This window comes from Papio anubis, chromosome 11 (assembly GCF_008728515.1).
Source record: "Papio anubis isolate 15944 chromosome 11, Panubis1.0, whole genome shotgun sequence".
Classification (NCBI taxonomy): Eukaryota; Metazoa; Chordata; class Mammalia; order Primates; family Cercopithecidae; genus Papio; species Papio anubis.
The window spans coordinates 59,730,135-59,753,472 of record NC_044986.1 but is presented as its reverse complement, the minus strand read 5'-3'; the positions used below and the strand labels follow the sequence as shown (position 1 = coordinate 59,753,472).

At 37.9% G+C, this 23,338-nt stretch overlaps 1 protein-coding gene across 3 annotated transcripts in view; it reads right to left on the bottom strand.

Moving 5' to 3' along the window:
- Positions 1-23,338, bottom strand: part of REEP3 (receptor accessory protein 3) — a 105,870-nt gene that overhangs the window by 60,305 nt on the left and 22,227 nt on the right. The window contains exons 1-2 of one of the 3 annotated variants that reach the window (XM_009214853.4): positions 17,491-18,400; positions 199-271 (exon numbers count right to left, since the gene is read on the bottom strand). The exons of 1 other annotated variant lie outside the window; for it this stretch is intronic. In XM_009214853.4, the coding sequence (XP_009213117.1) occupies positions 199-271; positions 17,491-17,525 (108 nt within the window). In that variant the 5' untranslated portion in view covers positions 17,526-18,400. Of the gene's footprint in view, positions 1-198; positions 272-17,490; positions 18,401-23,338 lie in introns of those variants that run through there. One more of the 3 variants, XM_003903894.3, reaches the window with a different exon arrangement.

The following is a 23,338-nucleotide window of genomic DNA, read 5'->3' as shown; positions in this document are numbered from 1 at the left end:
CCATATACTTATTTTTATTGAAACTCCACTTTGGGGTTATCTTCAAAGATTTTTAAAAAGATTAGTTTTGTTACTTCACATTCATAACACCTTTTAACCCAAAACGTTACTCCAGCCGTTTCTAAGAGAATAGCAGTTTTTCAGTGTGTATCATTAAAATATTAAACTCAGATTAATCACTCATAAAACTATACTTACATATTCCTTCACGTTTTTTGTTTTCACAGCTTTGTATGAATAATATGCAGGATAAAGCATTCCAAACACCAGCCTAAAAGTAAAAAAAATGAGAATACTGTTCAAACACAACAATGCCCTGCAGAAAGGCTGATCCATTTTACATTCCTATACATTGCTGATCATCAGCACCATCGTTAGGGAAAAAAACAAAACAAAACAACAACAACAGAAAAAACTTTTGCGAGCTAAATAGGAGAAAAACAATAACTTTATAGCTATTTTAATGTGCATTTCTCTTTTTTTTTTTTTTTTTTCTGAGACAGGGTCTCCTGTCGCCCAGACTGGAGTGCAGTGGTGTGGTATCAGCTCACTGCAGCCTCCGTCTCCCAGGTTCAAGCGATTCTCATGCCTCAGCCTCCCGAGTAGCTGGGATTACAGGTGTGTGCTACCATGTCTGGCTAATTTTTGTATTTTCAGTAGAGACAGGGTTTTGCCATGTTGCCCAGGCTGTCTCAAACTCCTGAGCTCAAGCAATCTGCCTGCCTCCGCCTCCCAAAGTGCTGGGATTATAGGCACAAGCCACAGCACCCGGCCTAATGTGTGTTTCTGAATACCAGTAAATTTCAAATTTTTCAAGTGCTTACTGGCCTTTTGATGAGTATACGATAACTTTTTGTCTATTTGTTTTCTGTTGTTTTAAATGGCCATTTTTGGAGAATATTTTACAGAAAAGTTGGAAAGATAGTACAGATAGTTCCCATATACTCCATATCCAGTTTCCCCTATTATTAACATCTTATATTGGAATGGTACACTCATTGCAATTAATGTACCAGTGCTGATTTTTGTTTATGAATTAAACTTTATTTAGGTTTCCTTAGTTTTTACCTAGTCTCCTTTCTCTGTTCTAGGATAGCACATTACACTCAGCTGCTCTCTTAGCTTTTTTGGCTGTAAATTTCTCAGACTTTGTTTTTTTTCACCTTGACAGTTTTCAGGCATGCTAGTCAAGTATGTTGTAGGATGCTTCTCTATTCATTCTAATCATGATTAGAGTGAGATATGGGTTTTCGGGAGGAAAACCACAGAGGTCAAATGCAATTCTTATCACATTATATCAAGGACACAGTCTATCAACCTGACTTATCAGTGCTGTTAATCTTGACCACCCCACTGAAGTAGGGCTTTGTCAGATTTTGCTGCTACTCTTTTTTGTTCACTTTTTAGTACTGTATTGTTTGGAAAGAAGTCACCATGCACAGCCCATGCTTGAGTGGGGAGTTATTCTGTACACCTTGAGAGTGGAGTGTCTACATAAATTCCAGATAATTTAGTTGGAATTCTGCATGGGAGACTTGTGTATTCTTCCCCAGTATCAGTATGGATTAATGGATATTTATTTTATACACTGGGTTATAATCTAGTGTTACTTTATTTTGTTGCTCAAAGTTTTGGCCATTGGGAGATATTTCAGTTAGCTCCTGTGTCCCTTTGACATATCTCCATTGTTGTGAGGGTTTTTGAGTACTTTGTTACTTTTTGGTACTAAGTGATGCTCCAGGCTCATCTTGTATACAGTAGTCCCCTGTTATCTGCAATTTTGCTTTCTGCAGTCTCAGTTACCTGCCGTCAACTTCAGTTTGAAAATATTAACTGGAAAATTTTGGAAATAACTCATAGGTTTTAAATTGCATGCTATTCAGAGTACCATAATGAATTCATGCGTGATCTTGCTCTATTCCGCCGAGAATGCAAATCATCCCTTTGTTCAGTGTATTCATGCTGTATACATTATCTTCCCTGTAGTCGCTTATTCTTAGTAGCTGTTTTGGTTATCAGATAAAAAAAATACGGTATACATAGGCTTTGGTGCTATCCGTGGTTTCAGGCATCTACCAGGAATCTTGGAACATATTCCCCTCTGATAAAGGGGAATTCCTGCCCCATTCCTGGAATCAGCCATTTCTACAAGGAGCCCCAGTTCCTTTTATTGGAGAACAGTATTTGAAACCAAGATCTGGGAGTTAAGTGTGCTCATTGCTACTGGAATGTTGTTGATTCTAGGTCCTTGTCTATTTTATATGTTAATCAATATTTTTGTAGGTTATTATCTTTTGATTTAATTTACGAATTTTGCAGAAATGCATGCATATTGTATTAGTGTGCTAGGGCTACCCTGACAAAATACCACAGACTGGGTGGCTTCAACAACAAAAATTTGCTTTCTCACAGTCCTGGAGGCTACAAGCCCAAGACCAAAATGTTGGCAGATTTGGTTTCTTCTGAGGCCTCTTTCCTTGGCTTGTAGCCTTCTAGCTGTGTCCTCACATAATGGCCCCTCAGTTTGTGTGTGTGGCCTAATCTCTTCTTAGAAGGAAGCCAATCATACTGGATTAAGGCCTTTCCTAAAGACCATACCTGATCTTAATCACACCTTTAAAGAACTTAACTCCAAATGTCATCACATTCTGATGCACAGGGGTTAGGACTTCAATATATGAATTTTGGGGAGACAGAATTCAGCCCATAACACATATATATTTGTGAACCTTTAAAGTAAGTGTTTGCATTTACGTAAGTCTTTCTTACACTGCAGCAAATATTTACATCTCTCCATATTTTTAGTTCATTTATAGTTAGTTTGTTTACCGACTGATTGACTGATTGGTGCAGAGGGTAGTACATGCCTGGTAGCTTCCTTATCCATCGGTTTGGGGCTTATGTCAACAAGTCACAGGAAGAATACCAAGTCTTCTCTTGCTTGGGATTTTATACTTACCAACTAGAAGCCACATCATTAACAATCTCTGCCTTAAGGCCGAGAGCAGTGGCTCATGCCTGTAATCCTAGCACCTTGGGAGGCCGAGGGGGACGGACTACCTGAAGTCAGGAGTTCGAGACCAGCTTGACCAACATGGGGAAACCCTGTCTCCACTAAAATACAAAAATTAGTGGGTATGGTGATGTGTGCCTGTAATCCCAGCTACCCGGGAGGCTGAGGCAGGAGAATCGCTGGAACCTGGGAGGCGGAGGCTGCAGTGAGCTGAGATCGTGCCTGGGCGACAGAGTAAGACTCCATCTCTAAAAAAAAAAAAAAAAAAAAATCTCTGCCTTATTTAACAATATTACCTGTGAAAGCGACTTCACTAAAGTGCCAACCCCCAGACTCTGGATACAGGATTTTTAGCTGTGCCACAAAGCTTGGGGCTTTTCAATTTAACTTAGCATCCCCACCACCCCTCCATTGCACAGGAGCTTTTCAGTTTAGAGACATCTAAGAAAACAACTAACTAGGTGTAAACAAGAACAAAATTCCCAGTCTGCTGTGTGTTCATCCACACTGCTTACACTAGATATAAACCCAAAGTTATGTTTTACATATTCAAGCTAATTATTTTAATTCACTTTATATTTCCCTTTAGAACTTGGATACAATCAAAGTATTATCTTCTGTATTCTCATACAATCTAGTACCATCAGATTTACATTCAATGTGGGATTCTTCACTTCTATCACTGAATGGGGCTTTGATACCTCCTTCCCCCAGTACAACATTCTTCCCGTCTGTAACCTACTCCTGGTGGTTCTCCCTTGGTGAGAGTACATGCATCCATTCTCTTGTTTTATTTTCAAACTCGTGGCCAATAATACATTTGGGCTCATGCCATCTCATCGGACTTACTGAATAGTTTCCCAACACATTCCTCTATGTCCACTGTCAGATCAGTCTTTCTAATATACCTGCAGCACTGCCTCACTTAAAGACTTCACTAGCGGGCCTCCTCACCCCTTGCTGGCCAGCCCGTCTGGGGGCGGCATCAGAACATAATTTGAAAAGCACTGCCTTATATAAACCATCTGTTTCAACATGGTTTCCTCAATATGCCTCTTTATTTCTACTTCAATCTTGGAGCGTCTGCTTCATGCCTGGATTGCCTCCCTCCCTATCTTTCTTCCTCTTCTTTCTTCCCATTCTTTATTTCCTTCCTTAATTAAAACACATATTTTTCTTCAAGATCTACCCTTCCTCCATAAACTTCTAAATTACCGCTATTTTGCATGTTAGAAGAATTTGTCAGGAATTTGTCAGGACTAGTCATTTTCCATTTAATATATTCATTTTAGATTGCTTGACATATTTCTTAAATGTATGTAACTGGCTTCCAAAGCAGATCATTTTCTCTCACATAGGAAGGATTTGGTGCTAGTTGATACTATACATATATGTGCTTTGCCTTTATTTTTTAACTTCTGTATTAAAGAGAGTAAGTCAAACAAATAAACAGAATACCCTTAACACCTCTTTCTTGTAAGAGTAGAAAGTAGAAAACAATAATGCATTTCATTTGGAACATGGGTAAAACTGAATGTCTTAGTGACCAGTGGGACAATTTTTAAGGACTGCTACTATTAATATTTTATTACTGCTCCAACTGAATATTACAGAGAATTTATTATTAATAACTGTAATATTTTCTAGGGTTTTGGGGGGCTTGTTTTCTTTAACAACTGGGGTCTACTGTAGATGTCTGCAGCCTGGGAGGTTGGGCATAAAGCCAAAGCATGAGCACAGTGTGTAAAATCAAATAAAGTATATTTTACAAGGCCACCTACAAGATAAATGAAGGGCTTATAAAGGGAATATTTGCTACAAGTAAAATTCACTTCTATTGAATATTGCTTCAGTTATAGAGACAGGAAGAAATAGTTACTCCTTTCCTCTTTGCCTCATTCCCATCTAAAGAGGGGGAATTTTGTCAAAATAAGATTCTGTTCACCCCCACTAATGTAAAGTTGACTTTTGAAATGTACGAATGCTGACTATGTTGAAAAACCTGCACTATTTTAAAAGATGAAAAATAAAACCACTTACGGGAATGCAGTAGTGGGAGATGGTCCTCATATCATTTTCAGATACGGAAAATACTTAAAACAGTTATTTTCTAGACAGATATTCAGACATAATTCATCCTTAACCAAACAAGTCTGATATATATCTCCCAAATGCTTTAAGAAACCATTAAAAAGTATAAATAATGGTTTAATAACAAAACTGGTCAAGAGTTAATTTACATCTAAACAGGTTACAAAGCACTAATATCAAGGATTTAATCTGTTTTTAATCTATTCTTCTTGTCATTCTTTTAAAAAAGTATTATGAAAAACAAAAAAATATAGAAATAGAATAATATGAATATAATAAATCTCCATATGCCTATTACCTAGTTTTAAGAATTATTAACAGTGAGCCCCTCTTTTCCAGATTTTTTCTATATTTTTAAGAATCATTACTTGTAAACATAATTAACATATTTTAAAAACAATATTTTATAACATCATTAGAAGATAATTTAAAACATAATTAATACCTTAGAGCATATAGAGATTTTTATCCTGCTGTTTCACGCAATGCTACATTATCAGCATAACTGATTTCACAGATGCAAAGACTGAGGCTTAAAAAGGTAAGAAACTAACCCAAGGTCATACAATTTGTAAGTCTGTCAGCTGCATTCAAAGCCAGGCACTCTCACCCCAGAATTCACACTTCAAATCTCTACTTCCTAATGATATTTTCCTAGAAGTGAAATAACTGGGTCAAAGGTCTGAAATTTTGAAGGTCTTCTGCCAATGTGCTCTTTAGAATGCTAACACCTATACATATTCTTACCAAGAATGTATGAAAATATCAATTTAAGGACTATTTAAAAAAATAAGATAAGAAAAAAGTCAACAGATGAATTAAGTCAAGTAAAAGAGTAGCGAACAGACATTCTTTTTAAAAGATGAATTGTATTTCTAAGGTAATAAGGTATGGATTAGAACAATCATGCAGTGTATAAATTGCTACTAAAATGGAGAAAAATCCATAAATATCATAGTTAGTAGTGTTAATAATTAATTTCTGAACTAGCTAAATTTTCCCCTGAAATTTTCTTTAGATTATAAATTCCCTCTCTAATATGATAAAAGAATTTAAATTGTGCCTTGTTAAAAATAAATATAACAAATAATTTATTGCTGATAATCTACATATTACTAAATGTAATATGACCACACTTACACAGGAATTACTTGGCCAAATTCTCCTTATTTCATGGCTTTCAGAATCATGCTTCCAAACAACAAAAAAATGTAATTACAGTGTTCTATTAGATGAAGGGACAACAAACAACTCAATGAGACTAGAGATAAACTAAAATAGGATAGCTAATATTAAACAAAATAAACTAGAGGATCAAAAATGGGAATGACACATCCCAAGCTCAATAGAATGAATTAGTCGCAATTCACTCACTCACACACACACACACACACACACACACACACACACACAAAATACACTCTCAAAAATCAATACAAAATACAGCACTCCAGCCTCTTTTTAAAAACTATTTTTTATTTTTATTTTTGAGACAGTCTTGCTCTGTCGCCTAGGCTGGAGTGTAGTGGCATGATCTTGGCTCATTGCAACCTCTGCCTCCTGGGTTCAAGCGCCACCATGCCTGGCTAATTTTTGTATTTTTTTTTTTTGGCGGGGGGGGTCTTGCCATCTTGGCCAGGCTGTTCTTGAACTCCTGGCCTCAAGCGATCTGCCTGCCTCAGCCTCCCAAAGTGCTGGGATTGCAGGTGTGAATCACTGTGCCTGGCCTCCAGCCTCTTATTGAAGAGTATAAACTCCGTTAGTAATCCAGTTTATACTAGAGATGCCATCTAAGACCAATAAAATTTACATAAGATGTGAAGTAAGGATGGCAAAGATGCAGAGGTAACTGTGCTACTCCCCATTCTTGTGATCAAGTCAGAGATTGCTAGGCATTCCCTACGTTCGTTTCTGCTGACCCTGGTCTCAGAATCCTTGTCAACACAGCACCATAACCTCACGCTAACCAAGAACAGGAGCTAGGTAAACCTATCTGTCATCTTTTGCCAACATTGTTCTAAATCTTTATTCCTTTAGGTGATGTTATTCTAACTTGATTACTAGGTTATAATCCTAAACTATTACACCTGTCCCCTTTGGGGGGAAAGTCTTACTACATTCTTGATTTTTTGGAAGTATATTATAATAATCTGCTCTATAAAATCCATAAGAAGTAAGAGAAATACGGCACTATTTTATTAGTCAGTATTCCTATATATGAAATTTCATGTGAGAGATTTACTCTGAAATTCAGTACAATGCAATGCTTAGCTTTCTTTGAGAAACTGATGTCTTCCTTCCATCTGAAAAGAATTATACTATTCCTTGTTTCCCTCCACGGGTTGCCAGGAAACTCAGAATCAAATCTGTTGTTCTACTATACCAACACTTGCGGTCCTCAGAATTGGCATATTTATATTTGTACTTCAGAGATTTTTATTTTCTTTGATTGCTATTTTCTAGTCTCAATTCTCTTATTTTTCTTTATAATTTAAAATATCAATTTGGTTAAAAAATTCTCAAATCATTTGAAAGAACATAACAGAGCATAAATAGTTAAAATGTAGTAGTCAGTAAAATTAAGCACAAAATGCAGCTCTAAGGTGTCAGGCAAACCAAGAAAAGGTCCCCAACCCTGTAACACATCAAAATCACCTGGATAGCTGCTTCTTTGTTGTTCATAAATTTAACATAGGTAATTAATTTAAACAATAGAATAAGGAAGAAAACGCTAAGCAAAAGCCCCCCATTTTGAAACAGTGGCATTTCCCAAAGATAAGCATGGAAACAGTTTATTTGGTATCCTAACAATAAGTCATACATATAAAATTTATTAAAGACAAAGGTAAATAGTGAAAAATTCATTATTTTCTAATTGTATTTATTCCTAATTATTTTACTCCTAATTATTTATTTATTCTTAATAATTTTACTATGTTCTTCAAGTTATGTACATCTATCTGTATGGCGGAAATACTAGAAATACTAAGTGTGCTGTGTGCATTTCTTTCCAGCTCCACATTTAGTGAGGTCACACTGGGAGTTTGAACTAGGCTATTGTAGGGAGTATTTTACATCATAGAAATTAGCAAATGGTATGAATCAGTCCTCTTTCCCTCAGTTGTCAAGCATTACCAGCACACCACTGCCTACGTGGGTTTTGGCCAAGGGAAACTATAGTATGTTTTTATTGGGAGGACAATGGAACACTATACATAGAGAGAATTCACAGAATTTAGTGAAATCAAAAAGGCAGCCCATTATAACAACCAAGTTTTCTGGCTTGACCCTGGGATCAAAAACAAGCAAACAGAAAACAAAACAAAACAAAACCCCCACCAATTTTAAAAATGGTTTCATGTAAGATTAAGAAAGAGGGCAAATTTTTGTCATTTATAGTAGTTCACTCCAATTCTCTTTGAGTATTAGTTTTCTAATATTAATACAGACTGTAGTGAATTTAAAACACAGAATCATAGGCCAGGCATGGTGGCTCACGCCTGTAATCCCAGCACTTTGGGAGGCCAAGATGGGCAGATCCCTTGAGGTCAGGAGTTCGAGACCAGCCTGACCAACATGGTGAAACCCTGTCTCTACTAAAAATACAAAAAAATTAGTCAGGCATGGTGGCCCGCGCCTGTAATCCCAACTACTTGGGAGGGTGAGGCAGGAGAATCACCTAAACCTGGGAAGCAGAGGTTGCAGTGAGCTCTGTTGCAGTGGGCGACAGAGCGAGACTCTGTCTCAAATAAATAAATAAAAAATAAAATAAAATCAGAATCTTAATCTCAATGAGGAATCCCAGAAATAGTCTATAAACAATGGTTTTCTGATTTTTTTGCAAGGTAATATTTTTCCCCCAGAGGAAATGTTTCTTAGGAACTTCATAAATAAAGAGATAAATGCAATTAACAGGTTCCTAAGACAACTTAATTTCATTGACTGTAGAGTCCTCTGACGAATTCTAAACCCTTGAGAATTATTTGAAAAGCACCCCTTACAAATGGTTCAATAGTTCCCAAACCTGTCTATGTATAAGAATCAACTGGGAAGGAGGATTTTTGGCAGTAGGGCTCAAGGATCTGAATTTCTAAATTCTGCATCTTCAACAAACCAATGTGTGACAATATTACGCTTATTTTGATGTTGGATTAAAACTGATTATGATTAAGCAAAATGTTGTCAGTATAGTATGCTGGTTTCAGTCTAACTGGATTTTTTAAAGTAATGTGAAAGTGATTATAGGTTATCTTGAGTTTTGCCACACTCTATCCTTCACTTAGATGCAAAAATAAATGTAAGACATCATGATAAAAGAGAGAGAGTTACAAAGAGTAAACTAAAATGACAACAACTTAATACATCTTTCAAAATAATAAATTTGTTCCTGCTTAAGACCAAATGATCACAAGTAGTGCAAAGTCTACTGATAACCAAGGTACCTGTGTATATTCTCCCTGTGATAAACTTCCTACTTGAGTTATTCTGCCACTGCAGCCATCAGGAAGCAAAAGTTCATGCATGATCACTACCAAAATAATATGTAACTTTGGTCTTACAGAAATTTTAAGAAAAAGAAATTTGTTGCTAAAAATCCCTGCTAGCAGAGAATTCCCATTTAGCAAAACAATGGCTAAGTGACTAAACCTTAAAGAAAAATATGAAAATTACATACAAGGAGAAAGAGTCAAACTCATGGGGAAAACAACAACAACAACCCCAAATTCTGAATTCTATAACCAAAGGTCCACGTTTAAAACCACTAAGGAGAGAAAAAGACAATGGAAATTCCTTTGAAAGGCTTTGTTTTTCATAATAGTCATCAAAAGCTATGAAGCTTGGAATTTTCATGTTACAGCTAAACTTAGCTAAATTGGAGCTACACTTCTAATTTTACTCCAGAGCCTATAATTTCTACTCGAAAAGGAAAGGTAAAGATGAAACTAGAGGGGAAAATAAATCAAGCTACAGCAACTCAGACTTGAACTTCCTCATCTCCTCACTCTCTCCCCACTAGCCACGCCCCACTACAACCACAAGGGTCTACGATGTGGTAGACCCCAACAAAAAAATGTTTAGAAGAATGCTGAACTTGGAACACAGTACACTGTAGAACCAAGGGCTATAAACCCTTGAAGCACTCCAGTAACTCAGCATCCTGTGGGTAGAGTGCCACAGAATGGCTCATACGGCTGAAAGAAGACAATGGTCCCTACAATCTACAGCACTCCACAGTTTTCCAGCTGCAATTTTTCCATCCTGATTGTCATTACACACAGAAAATTCATAGGCGAGGTAGGTGTTATTGTTCTAGTTCTACAGATGATGATAAAAGGCTCAGAGAGATTAATGATCTTATGAATTAAGTACCTAGCAAGTGTTAAAGCCAAAACATAGAGCTTCTAATTTGAAGACCTGTGCTCTTTCCTCTATACCGAAAAACTCTCCTCCAAACAAAACTTGTATTGCAAACAATGTATAGCTCATAGCAGATCCCCAATATTAACAGTTCTATGATGTCAATATTCCAAAGTTCTCTAAGCAATTGTAATTCCACAGGCATAATACTGTCATATATAAAAAAGATATCTGAGACCCATTTGCTGATTGTATACTAAATCTACATAAAGGAATATCCATGTCTTTAATCAACAACCACCATACCCTTTAATTCCTATCAAATGATTACTCATCATCTGACCAACTCCTGATTCCTGAGTAACTCTTGACTCAGAGGAATTGTTTATGTAGCCCCTTCAGCACAGGATGTGTAAAACCCGAACTTACCATTAGCCCCACTGACTAACGTGGGGCTACCCACTGGTAACGTGAAAGTTCAATTGCAATCTAAGGTTTTTTGTTTGTTTTTTGTTTTTTTTTTTGAGACGGAGTCTTGCTCTGTCGCCCAGGCTGGAGTGCAGTGGCGCGATCTCGGCTCACTGCAAGCTCCACTTCCCAGGTTCATGCCATTCTCCTGCCTCAGTCTCCCGAGTAGCTGGGACTACAGTCACCCGCCATCACGCCTGGCTCCTTTTTTTTGTATTTTTAGTAGAGACGGGGTTTCACTGTGTTAGCCAGGATGGTCTCGATCTCCTGACCTCGTGATCTGCCCGCCTTGGTCTCCCAAAGTGCTGGGATTACAAATAGGCGTGAGCCACGCGCCGGCCAATCTAAGGTTTTTAAAGAAAGCTTCTGGTGAAGAAAAAACATGTACAAACAATTGTGAAAACGTTGCAAAAAAAATTTCCTCTCTTGAAATATACTCCTCTCTACAAATTAAAGGAAGATGAGTAAGGAAAGCCATAAACACAAATTCTACCCTATTCTGTGCAACTCTTTCAGTATCACATGACCACAAAGTGAACTTCTCTAAACTGAACTCAGATATAAAATTCTGGCCAAGCCTTCCCACAGAACATTCATACCTAACGTACAGTCTAAACTACAGTCACCTCCAGGCACTTCACCAATGAGCACGAAAATGCTTCACTAGGTGAATTTAATATTTCGCTTTCAAACAATCTTTTAACTCTCCATTAAACAGTAACAGGTATCACTGATGGCATACTACATGTCAAGGTGCTGTGTTTTTCTATCACTAGGGACACATCAGTGAACTTGCTATCGCTTTTTAATTAAAATTAAATTTGTGATGATTTGGAAAGCAAAACATTCTATTTTCAAATTTCTTAAACCACTTCCTTCATTCCATTTATTCAAATCACTCTAATACCTCCAGGATCTCCAACACAGTAATTTTTTCCCATGCCACTCCCTGTAGCTAGAACAATCTTCCTCTTCATGTTGTGAGCTCTCTCTCCTCTCAGAGCCATACTGCCTATTTACTGTCTTTCATTAACGAGGGTTTAAAAAAGGGTTTGGTCTTCTTATTTTGTAAAGTAAGTGAACAGTAACAGAAATTTTATTACAGAAGTAACAACCAGAACATAAAAATTAAGCCATTCTAAAAGCATTTATGAGTATTCTCCATGTTCTCTTGAGATAGTCAACTGACAGAATGTCTAAGTACTTTCTTACTACAAGAAAATCAGAGAGGTGGGAACTTTATTTCTATCTAGGACAACCTGATAAAAAAGAAACAAACATGTGCCACAAGAATTACACTACCATCTAATTTAATTCTGACATCACTAATTACAGCACAAAACCAGCAGGCTGGCTGCTTGGCACTAGCAAGCCCCCTGCATCTAATGAAACGTCACTCGAGGGCAGTCTGGGATGATCCTACTTGAGAAATGGTATAATCTCCACCAATCCTAACTTTACTACTTTTTTCCTCCCTAAAGAAACATATACAAGTGATTACATGAAGGGCAGTCTGGTCTATCAACTGAAAAGAAGGGGTGTTAAAATTCCGCATCATGAGGGCACTGTTCTGCTAGGGAGATAAAAGAGAAATGACAGTAAGATGCAATGCTATTTGATTGGATTCTGCATTAAAAACAATAAGCACGTAGCTACACAAGGCACTACCTGGGCAACCTGGGTATTCTGGATATGAACTACTTTAGTAGGTATTAATAGTTTATCAACGTTTTTTCTCTCTCTTTCTCTCTCTCTCTCTTTTAGATGGGAGTCTCGCTCTGTGGCCCAGGCTGGAGTGCAGTGCCGCAATCTCGGCTCACGGCTCACTGCAAGCTCCGCCTCTTGGGTTCACGCCATTCTCCTGCCTCAGCCTCCCGAGTAGCTGGGACCACGGCCGCGCGCCACCACGCCCAGCTAATTTTTGTGTGTGTTTTTTTTGTATTTTTAGTAAACACGGGGTTTCACCGTGTTAGTCAGAATGGTCTCGATCTCCTGACCTCGTGATCCGCCCGCCTCGGCTTCCCAAAGTGCTGGGATTACAGGCATGAGCCACCGTGTCCCGCTCCAATGTTACATTTCTTAAGTGGTATTTGTCTTGTGACTATATAAAATAATGCCTTATTTAGGAGATATAATAAGACAGAAATGCCATAATGTTGGCCACTTACTCCTTTAAAATAAAATTTTAATTTTAGAACAGTTCTGCAGAAACATTGTGAAGATAGTACAGATCCCATAAACTCCACACCCAATTTCTCTTATTCTTAAAATTTTACTCTGGTATGATACATTTGCCACAATTAAAAAGCTAATAATAATATATCATTATTAATTGAAGTCCATACTTTATTCAAATTTGCCTGGTTTTTCCTAAGGTCTTGTTTCTTTTCCAGGATCCCATCTGGGATCCCATCCATTTACCATATTATGTTTACTCATCATGTTTCCCCAGGCTCCTCACAAAGTTTCTCAAGCCTGACTTTTGATAACCATGATAGTTTTGAGGAGTGCTACTTAAGTATTTTTTAGAATGTCCCTCAATTAGGGACATTTGTCTGAAATTTTTCTGAAGATTAGACTCAGGACATGGGTTTTTGGGAGAAATATCACGAGGATGATGTGTCATCTTCGTGATATTCTCTTTTTCTCATGTGAAAAACACAAGAAATATCGTATTTCATTATATATCAAGACGTATATAGTATCAACATAACTTATCACTGATGATGAACTGGGTCACCTGGCTGAGGTAGTACATGTTAGGTGAAGTTACTGATGCCCCTCCCCAGATTTACATACCACATTTTTTGGCAGGAAGTCACTTATGTACAGCCTATACTTAAGGAGTGGGGAGTGATGCTCTATTTCCTTGAGGGCGGAGTATCTACATAAATTATATGGATTCCTTTGCAGGAGAGATTTACCTATTCTCCTGTATTCATTTATTTATGTGAGTATGGACTCATGATATTTATTTTATGCTTTGGGTGGTATAATCCAATACTACTTTATTTTGCTGCTCAAATTGTTCCAGATCTCCTTGGGTCATTGGGATCTTTCTCAATTGGCTCCTGTGTCCCTACGACATACCTACATTGGTTTTATTTTGTTTGAGCACTTCTTTACTTTCTGGCGCTACAAGATGTTGCAGGCTCATCATGTGTATTTCCTGCCCATTCCTAGAATCAACATGTCTCTAAGGAGCCGTTATTCCTGATGTTGGAAAATGGTATTTGAAACCAAGATCTGGACACTAGCTGTTCTTGTGCTACTGCAGTGTTGCTGATTCTAGCATCAGTTTTATATGTTAATTGTCTGTTTTATATGTTGTTATTTTTATAGATTGTTACCTTTTGATTTTGTTTATAAATTTTGCTGAAGTGTATATATTGTATATTTGTGAACCTTTATATTAAATAACTTTGCATTGACTTTCCTACATTGAGAGCCAGCAAATACCTGTATATTTTTAGTTCATTTATAGTTTATTTTCTTTTGATGGAGAGGACAGTAGATACTACCTGAGGTCCTTACCCCTCACATCCTTATCCTTCCTTAACCTGTAGCTCTAGGTTTGTGGCTTATTGGGCCCGAGGAGGAATACCAACTCTTCCTCTGTTGGGGATTCGATCCTACCAAATCTCTGCCATCCTTAACAATACTACCTTGTGAATGCTACCTTACCAGAAGTGCCAACTCCTAGACTCTGGATATGGGATTTTTAGCTGTGCCACAGTGCTTGGGGCTTTTCAATTTAACTTATCCCCACCCCTACCTAAACTCAGAAATTTAGAGACTTCTAAGAAAAGAATTAACCTTAAGAACTGAATTGTAAATAAGAATTCCCAGGTCTGCTGTGTGTCCACCCACACTGCTGATACTAGATATAATCCCACAGTTAGCCATCTAGTTATATTTGATATATTCAAGCTAATTATTATAATTCACTTTGTAATTCCCTTTAGAACTTGGATACAATCAAAGTATGAATTTCCATATTCCCAAACAATCTAGTACATCAGATTTACATCCAACATAAGATTCTTCACTTCTGTCACTGGATGGAGCTTTGATACCTCCTTCCCGTGGTATAATATTTCTCCCATCTGTAACCCAGTCCTGGTGGTTCTCCCTTGGTGAGAATACATGCATCCATCCTCTTGTTTTACTTTCAAACTCGTGGCCAATAACACATTTGGGCTCATGCCATCTCATCGGATTTACCGAACAGTTTCCCTTTCCCAAAATATTCCTCTGTGTCTACTGTCAGATCAATCTTTCTAATATACCTGCAGCACTGCCTCACTTAAAGACTTCACTAGTGGGCCTCCTCACCCCTTGCTGGCCAGCCCCCTGTGGGAGTGCATCAGAATATAATTTGAAAAGCACTGCCTTATATAAACCATCTGTTTCAACATGGTTTCCTCAATATGCCTCTTGTATTTCAACTTCAATCCTGGGTTATGATTCTTAGCTGGAATGCCTCCTTCCCTCCTCATCTTTCCTCTTCCCCACATGGATCATTCTAGCTTCCTCCCCTTTCTTTTTTTTTTTTTTTTTTTTTTTGAGACGGAGTCTCGCTCTGTCGCCCAGGCTGGAGTGCAGTGGCCGGATCTCAGCTCACTGCAAGCTCCGCCTCCCGGGTTCACGCCATTCTCCGGCCTCAGCCTCCCGAGTAGCTGGGACTACAGGCGCCCGCCACCTCGCCCGGCTAGTTTTTTGTATTTCTTAATAGAGACGGGGTTTCACCGTGTTAGCCAGGATGGTCTCGATCTCCTGACCTCGTGATCCGCCCGTCTCGGCCTCCCAAAGTGCTGGGATTACAGGCTTGAGCCACCGCGCCCGGCCTAGCTTCCTCCCCTTTCTTATCTGTAAACTAACATTCCAACAATGAGAAACATTTACTTAACTGGTCAATTCCAGTAAACATATATGGTGGTTTCAGAATTGCTAACCATATACATTCATGGTATACAACTTTATCAACTACAGTAGTATCATGTACAGGTCTTTTTGAGTTTAGTCTTACAGATTCCAATCATTTCCAAAGTTACTTAGATCAGTAGCTTTTCTCTCTATTCTCCTTGACAATGTCACCCAAACTGGAGTGCAGTGGTGTCATCATAGCTTATTGCGGCCTCAAAATCTGGGCTCAAGGGATCCTCCTGCCTCAGCCTCCTGAGCAGCTAGGATGACAGGCGACCGCCACCATGGCTAGCTAACTTTTAACATTTTTGTAAAGATGGGGTCTCACTATGTTGTCTGGGCTGGTTTCCAACTCCTGGGCTCAAGTCATCCACTAGCCTTGGCCTCCGAAAGTGTTGGGATTACAGGCGTGAGCCACCACACCTGGCTGTTCTTTCTTTATCTCTCTCCCCACTCCACACCCCTGCCTTCTATGGGATAAATGAGACATAGTTTTTTATTTCTTTGGTTTCTAGCTTTATGCTATTAGACTACCTACACTGGGTCAGTCCTTGGTGTTGCTTTTTGCCCCACATGCCCCATGAGAACATGAAAACCAAAATGTCAAGGTCATCAGGTTTCAGGAAATGTCCTTAGATGAAATGCTCTGTTTACCTTTCTTGGCCTTTGGTCTCTGAGTAAGCGTACTTTTTAATAAACTCAATGGTGCATTAAAACAAAACAAAACAAAACAAAAAAACAACTCGAAAGGCATTTATTTTGACTCTTACAAGAGATCACCATCAAACATTTCCAGTTCTGAGAACTCACATGTAACAGTAGTATATTTATTATACAATATTCATTAGTTCTAAAGTTTTTGGTTGACCATGTAATCAAGTAGTATTTGATTCTCATTTTGTTTATACAAAAACTCGTGGTCTGAATGGCTTCCCTGACTGGTGCACTGAAAAAGTATAATTAAATAAATATTTTAGCTAGCATTTTTTTTTCAATGGGAGGGCCCATCGCAGTTACATTTTTGTTAATTTTGCTGCAAATAAACCCCTAGAACCTGTTCTTTAAATTTTCAGCAGCTTTGTTCTAAAAAAGGACAATCAGAAATATCCATAAGGTAAAAGAAAATCAGTTTCTCATTAGGCATTTCTGGGAACAGAGGAAATAAAACAGAGGTATAGGAGTTCCCTATACTTGATGTGAATTATGTAAATTAATCACCTAAACTACTGCTTATGCAGGGGAGTGTCTAATGTTCTTTGATGCTTATGGTAAAAACGCTTTTCTTTAAATGGTAATTGCATGTTCAAGAATAGATTTTTTTTCTCTTTAAATGTACCATAGTTCAATTTTTAGGCCAAATTTGAACAATCTCAATCTCTATTCAATTCTAAAGATTTAATAGTACAAAATAAAAACTCAGGAAGCTCTAATTCTTTCCCCAAAGATATATAAAGAGAATGGAAATGTGGTTCAGCATTACATAATGTTGCCACCCACTCCAGAAACAGAAATGAGTGCCTAGCAACAGTAAAGGGTCATCTCAGGAGAGTGCAGATTGCTCATTGGAGCATTCTAAACACAGATGCTTTTCTATCCTTATCACTTCCAGTCCCCGCTGAACACAGGCTGGTTACCTTGGATCCCAGTGCCATCTCATGAAAATCTTCATCTTACGACAATCAATAAGTGACACTCAGGGCAGCCTCTACCTTTAGATTACATCCTTGGGAAAAAAGTCAAAATAGATTTTGAAACATTAGAAGAAAATAGGCATTCTTTGTACAGAATTGTCTCAGTGTCCTTCTTCCCTGGTGATATTTATTTTAAAACATGAGTTGTTAGTTTTTGTAGTGGTATTTTTCTGACCTCATTCTCTATTCCACAGGTTTTAGCTGCAAGGCTGAGGCATCCAACTTTTAATAAAGAGGTCATGCATGAGCGTGAGTGTGCCCAATATTATTTGATGCATATGGTAGAAGAGCTTTTCTTAAAATAGTAATCTCATCTTCAAGAATAAATTTTTATTCTCTTTAAATGTACAACCATTCACATTTTAGGCTAAATTTGAACAATCTTGATTCCTATGCAATCCTAAAGGTGTGGTGGTACAAATAAAGGCCCAGGAAACTCTAGTTCTTTCCCCAAAGATATAAAAAGAGGATAGAAATGTGGTCCAGCATTACATAATGTTGCCACACTCCAGAAAAAGAAGTGAGAGCACCTTTTCCTATGTTTCTTGGCTATTTGTATGCACCCCACCCCTTTTTGGGTGTGAAGCATCTTGTCCATTTTTCTTTCTATATTTTGAATATGAGCCATTTCTTGCACTTACATGTTATTTTCTCCCATTCTGGCTTCTTTTTTCACTCTCAATGGTGTCTTTGATGAAGAGAAGTGCTTAATTTTAGTGTTTTCCAATTTGTCATTATCAGTCTTTTCCTTTATGATTAATGCTTTTCTGTGTCATGTTTAAGGTTGTTTTTGGTTATCTTAAAGTCGTGAAGAATTGGCCAGGTGTGGTGACTCATGCCTGTAATCCCCGCACTTTGGGAGGCCGAGGCGGGCAGGTCACGAGGTCAGGAGTTTGAGACCAGCCTGGCCAACAATGGTGAAACCCCGTCTCTACTAAAAGTACAAAAATTAGCTAGGCGTGGTGGTGGGAGCCTGTAATCCCAGCTACTTGGGAGGCTGACACAGGAGAATCACTTGAAACTGGGAGGCGGACGTGGCAGTGAGCTGAGATCGCACCACTGCACTCCAGCCTGGGTGAAAGAGCGAAACTCTGTCTCAAAAAAAAAAAAAAAAAAAAAAAAAAGTCATGAAGAAATTTTCTATATTATCTTTTAGAAGTTTTATTGTTTTATTTTTATCTGTGATCTGATTAGAATTTATTTTTTGTGTTTGGTATGAGATAGGTGACTATGATTCTGCAAGTGATGGATATCCAATTGACACACAATCATAATTGTGAACAGCAATCTTCCCCCAATGCTATGTAGTGCTACCTTTGTGATAAGACAAATGACTGTATATGATTGTATATGTATGGGTCACTTTCTAGACTCTATGTTTTTTATTGATTATGTGTCCATCCTTGACCCAATACCATGTTGTCGTAATTACTGTAGTTTTACAATAAATCTTGATATAAGTAACTTATCCCACTACTAATACCTGTATGGCATCCCAGAATTTTGTTCTTTGCTCTTCTACTTCAAGATTGTCTTGACTATTCTTGGCCCTCTGCATTTCCATATACATTTTATAAATAACTTGTCCATTTTCTTCTCTTCTCTAGGTATACTTACTCCCAACTTCATGAACTCAATGAGGTTTCTTCACTTTGAATATTCACAGCCAATCTGTCAAACAATCTTATGGGTTCTATCTTTAAAATGAATCTAGCATCTGACCACTGCTACCAGCCTGGTCCAAGTCACCACTCACTACTCACCACTACTCGCTGGTTTATTAATATAGCCTCTTAACTGGTTTCCAAGCTTCCATCTTTGCTTTGATACAGGCTGTTCTCCATAGTAGAGCTTTTAAAACATAAAATCTGATAATGTCACTTCTCTGCTCAGAACACTGCAACAGCTTCCCACCTCACTCAGAGTCAGTTCTAGTGTCTTTAACAATGGCTTGCACCTCTGGTCACACTACTCTGCTCCAGCCACAATGACCTCCATGTGATAAGTACAGACCTGTCTTAGGGTTTACACTAGGTTGGCTTCCTTCCTGGGATGCTCTTCCCCAGAATCCGTGTGGCTAATGTCTTCACCTTTAATTCTCTGTTCAAATATCCAGTTCTCAGAAGCTTTCCCCAACTACCTTATTTAAAATAGCAAGTTACCCCCGAGACTAAATGAAAATTTGATTCCAAACAAAATGCTTTACCTTCAACAGAAATGTAACACCATAAAGCTGAGGCCGGGCGCAGTGGCTCATGCCTGTAATCCCAGCACTTTGGGAGGCCAAGGTGGGCGGATCACGAGGTCAGGAGTTCAAGACCTGCCTGGCCAATATGGTGAAACCCTGTCTCTACCAAAAATACAAAAATTTACTGGGTGTGGTGGCTCATGCCTATAGTCCCAGCTACTTGGGAGGCTGAGGCAGAAGAATCACTTGAACCCAGGAGGCAGAGGTTGCAGTGAACCGAGATCGTGCCACTGCACTCCAGCCTGGGCAAGAGAGCAAGACTCCATCTCAAAAAAAAAAAAAAAAAAAAAGAAGTTGGCCGGGCGCAGTGGCTCACGCCTGTAATCCCAGCACTTTGGGAGGCCGAGGCGGGTGGATCATAAAGTCAAGAGATCGAGATCATCCTGGCCAACATGGTGAAACCCTGTCTCTATTAAAAATACAAAAATTAGCTGAGCGTGGTGGCGGGTGCCTGTAGTACCAGCGAGGCTGAGGCAGAAGAATCGCTTGAACCCGGGAGGCGGAGATTGCAGTGAGCCAAGACCGCACCACTGCACTCCAGCCTGGCGATAGAGCGAGATTACATCAAAAAAAAAAAAAAAAAAAAAAAAAAGAAGAAAAAGAAAAAGAAGTTCAAGTGTTCTATAATGCTGTAGGATGACTATAGTTAACAGTAATATACAGTTTCAAATAGGCAGAACTAAAATATTGAATATTCCCAGCACAAAGAAATGGTAAACATTTGAGATGATGGGTATGCTAATTACATTAATCTGTTCACTCTGTGTTATATGTATTAAAACATAAAAATACATTATGTAAATTTAAAAAATTAAATTTAAAACAAAGAAACAAGTATCCATAATCACCACAATTTAAAAAGCAAAGTTTTTCATTTGCTTCACATAGCTAATTCTGTCTTCTCTGTATTTATTAAAAAATAAGATAGCCACAGAAATTAATCTAACCACAATAAATACCACAGAGTCGCAGACAATAACTTTTTTTGCTGGTCACAGAAACCACTGTTCCTTTGTTTTTTATTTTTCATTTTTAATGCATGAAGAAGAGCTATATAAATCAAATAGTCTTTGCTTTGGTGACATTTAATCCCTAATGCATATACGGGAGAACTGGGTCATCTTCTCAAAATCTTAACATAGGATATTTTTTTCCAATAGCAGTGTTACCAAATGTTACTTTAAAAACTTACTACATATTATCCATACTAGAAAATATCTGTACTATATGTGCAAGTTATGAAGTCTAACAACAAAATGAACATATGTGAACCCAGTATCCAAATTAAAATGAAAGCAATGCCCTAATATCCCATCTACTTCTGTGTGTCTTCCTTATCTAAAGTGCTCTGTTCACCCTTTCCCCAACAACACACTTGCTGTTGTTTAAGCTCATCGTTCCTTCTCTAAACCTTTTCTTCCTCTCATGTTTGACACCTCCCACTCAAGGATCCAAGCCAGAAATCTGAAATTCCTTCCTCCTCCTCACACCCAATCATCAAGTTTTGTCAAATTCTCCCACCTCCCCTAAATCTTTTTCATATCTGTTCCCATGTCCCAAATACTTACTTCAGCCTTAATTCTGACCTTTCTTATTTCTCATGGGAACTGTCTGCCCTCATTCACTTTTCTTACACCCTCTGTTATATCAATCATCACTTAAAATATTTCAACGACCTTTCCTTGCTTTCTCATTAAAGAAAAATCCCCTCGTCAGGCTATGCACGTTAGACCAAATTGATCTAACTCCTCTGACTTCTCCAATTTTATCTTTTGCATCTCTGTGCTCCATTGATATTGAACTGCTTGATTTCTGAAAAGAGTCACATTATTTTTTTCTGCCTTGGCATATTTTGTTCCCTCCGACTGGGGACTTTTCATGAGGAAGATAATTTCAAAGATGAAATTGAAAGATCATTTTCTCTGGGAAAATATCTTTGCCCCCTCTAGGTGAGGAACCCTTTCTCCATGTTCTCATAACATTTTGTACATACTTGAAGTAGCAGTGTGACTTTGGGCAAGTTGTTAACCTTTCTGTGTCTGTTTGCTTTTCTGTAAAAACGTAACAATAATAGTACGCATCTTTCTGTGAATATTAAATGTGTTAAACCATATAATAATGCCAGGCACATGGTACACATTTCACAAGTATTACTAGTATTATTGTCGTCAGACAATATTATGTTCACTGACTTTTCCATTTGTGGTCTTTCTACTGAGTATTCCTTTAAAACGGAAACTGTGCAATGCTTAGCTCTGCATCCCCGGGCCTGATACGTAGTAGGTATTCAATAAATATTTGCAGAAAGAAAAAAAGAAAAAAAAAATCCCTTTCTTTAGTGTGGATAGGAAGGCAGAGCTGAATCTTTTGTACACACAATTTACCTGAGACTAGAAAATGAAAATGCGACAAAAGAAAGGGACAAACTGCTAAATATTCTGACAGTTCTTTGACTTTCTTTTATGGTTTTAAAACAGAATAGCGAGACCTTGTTTCTAAAAAAAAAAAAAAAATTGTGGGGCATGGTGGTGCATGTCTGTGATCCCAGCTACTCGGCAGTTTTGAGTCAGAAGGATGGCTTGAGCCCAGGAGATGGCGGCTGTAGTGAGTCATAACTGTGCCACTGTACTTTAGCCTGGGCAACACAGCAAGACCTCCATGTCATAAAATAAATAAATAATTCCAAACAATACAAGTTTTCCATGTTATTAAAACATGAGAAAGATTAAAGAAAGTCAATGTAGAACAGAATTTTCATGTGAACAGATTTGTGAGAAATAATAAAATCATTATTACTTTAAGCCACTAAGTTATGGGGTGATTGTTACACAGCAATAGATAACTGAAAGCAGCAAGGAACTCCAGGTGGCCTTGGTGGTAGTGAGCACAGACTCCTGAGTTCACGGAAAGCCAGGGGTGAATCATTACTGCTGGATGAATGGCTGGGGAGGAGCACTGGGGTATAATAAAACATAGAGAAACGTGGCAGCAATATGGCACGAGGAGTAGCCAGAGGACAGAACTGCAGGGCTGCAGGATGCTACTCTGATGATACTTGTGGCATCCTGTACCTTGAACGTGCCCAGACAGACACAGTAAAGAGCTGAGGTCTTACCTAAGTTAGACGTGTTAGAATTATTAATCTGTTAGACTTAGGGTCAAACTGTTAAAGTCACCTTACTTAAGGTCCACAAATTGGTATCTACATGATGTTAAGATGTGAAAAAACTCCAAAATATAAAAATGCCAGAAGTTTATTTTTCATCATATTTCATTTCTTTATAATTCTAATAATGTTCTTACAAAAGGATTGCAAGTCTGCAATACTGATTAGTGCCTTGCTGTAATGCAAACTGACTGTTTTAAAGGAACAAGGAGTGATAATATAATGCTGTATTTGTATACTTAATACAGAATTTATATAGATAATATACTTCTTTGTAGATAATATACTTCTTTGTATCATAAGGATATAAAGGATATTTATATAGAATATCACATTTGTGCCTTTCAGCAATGTCTGTGAGTTAATCAAGAACAGAT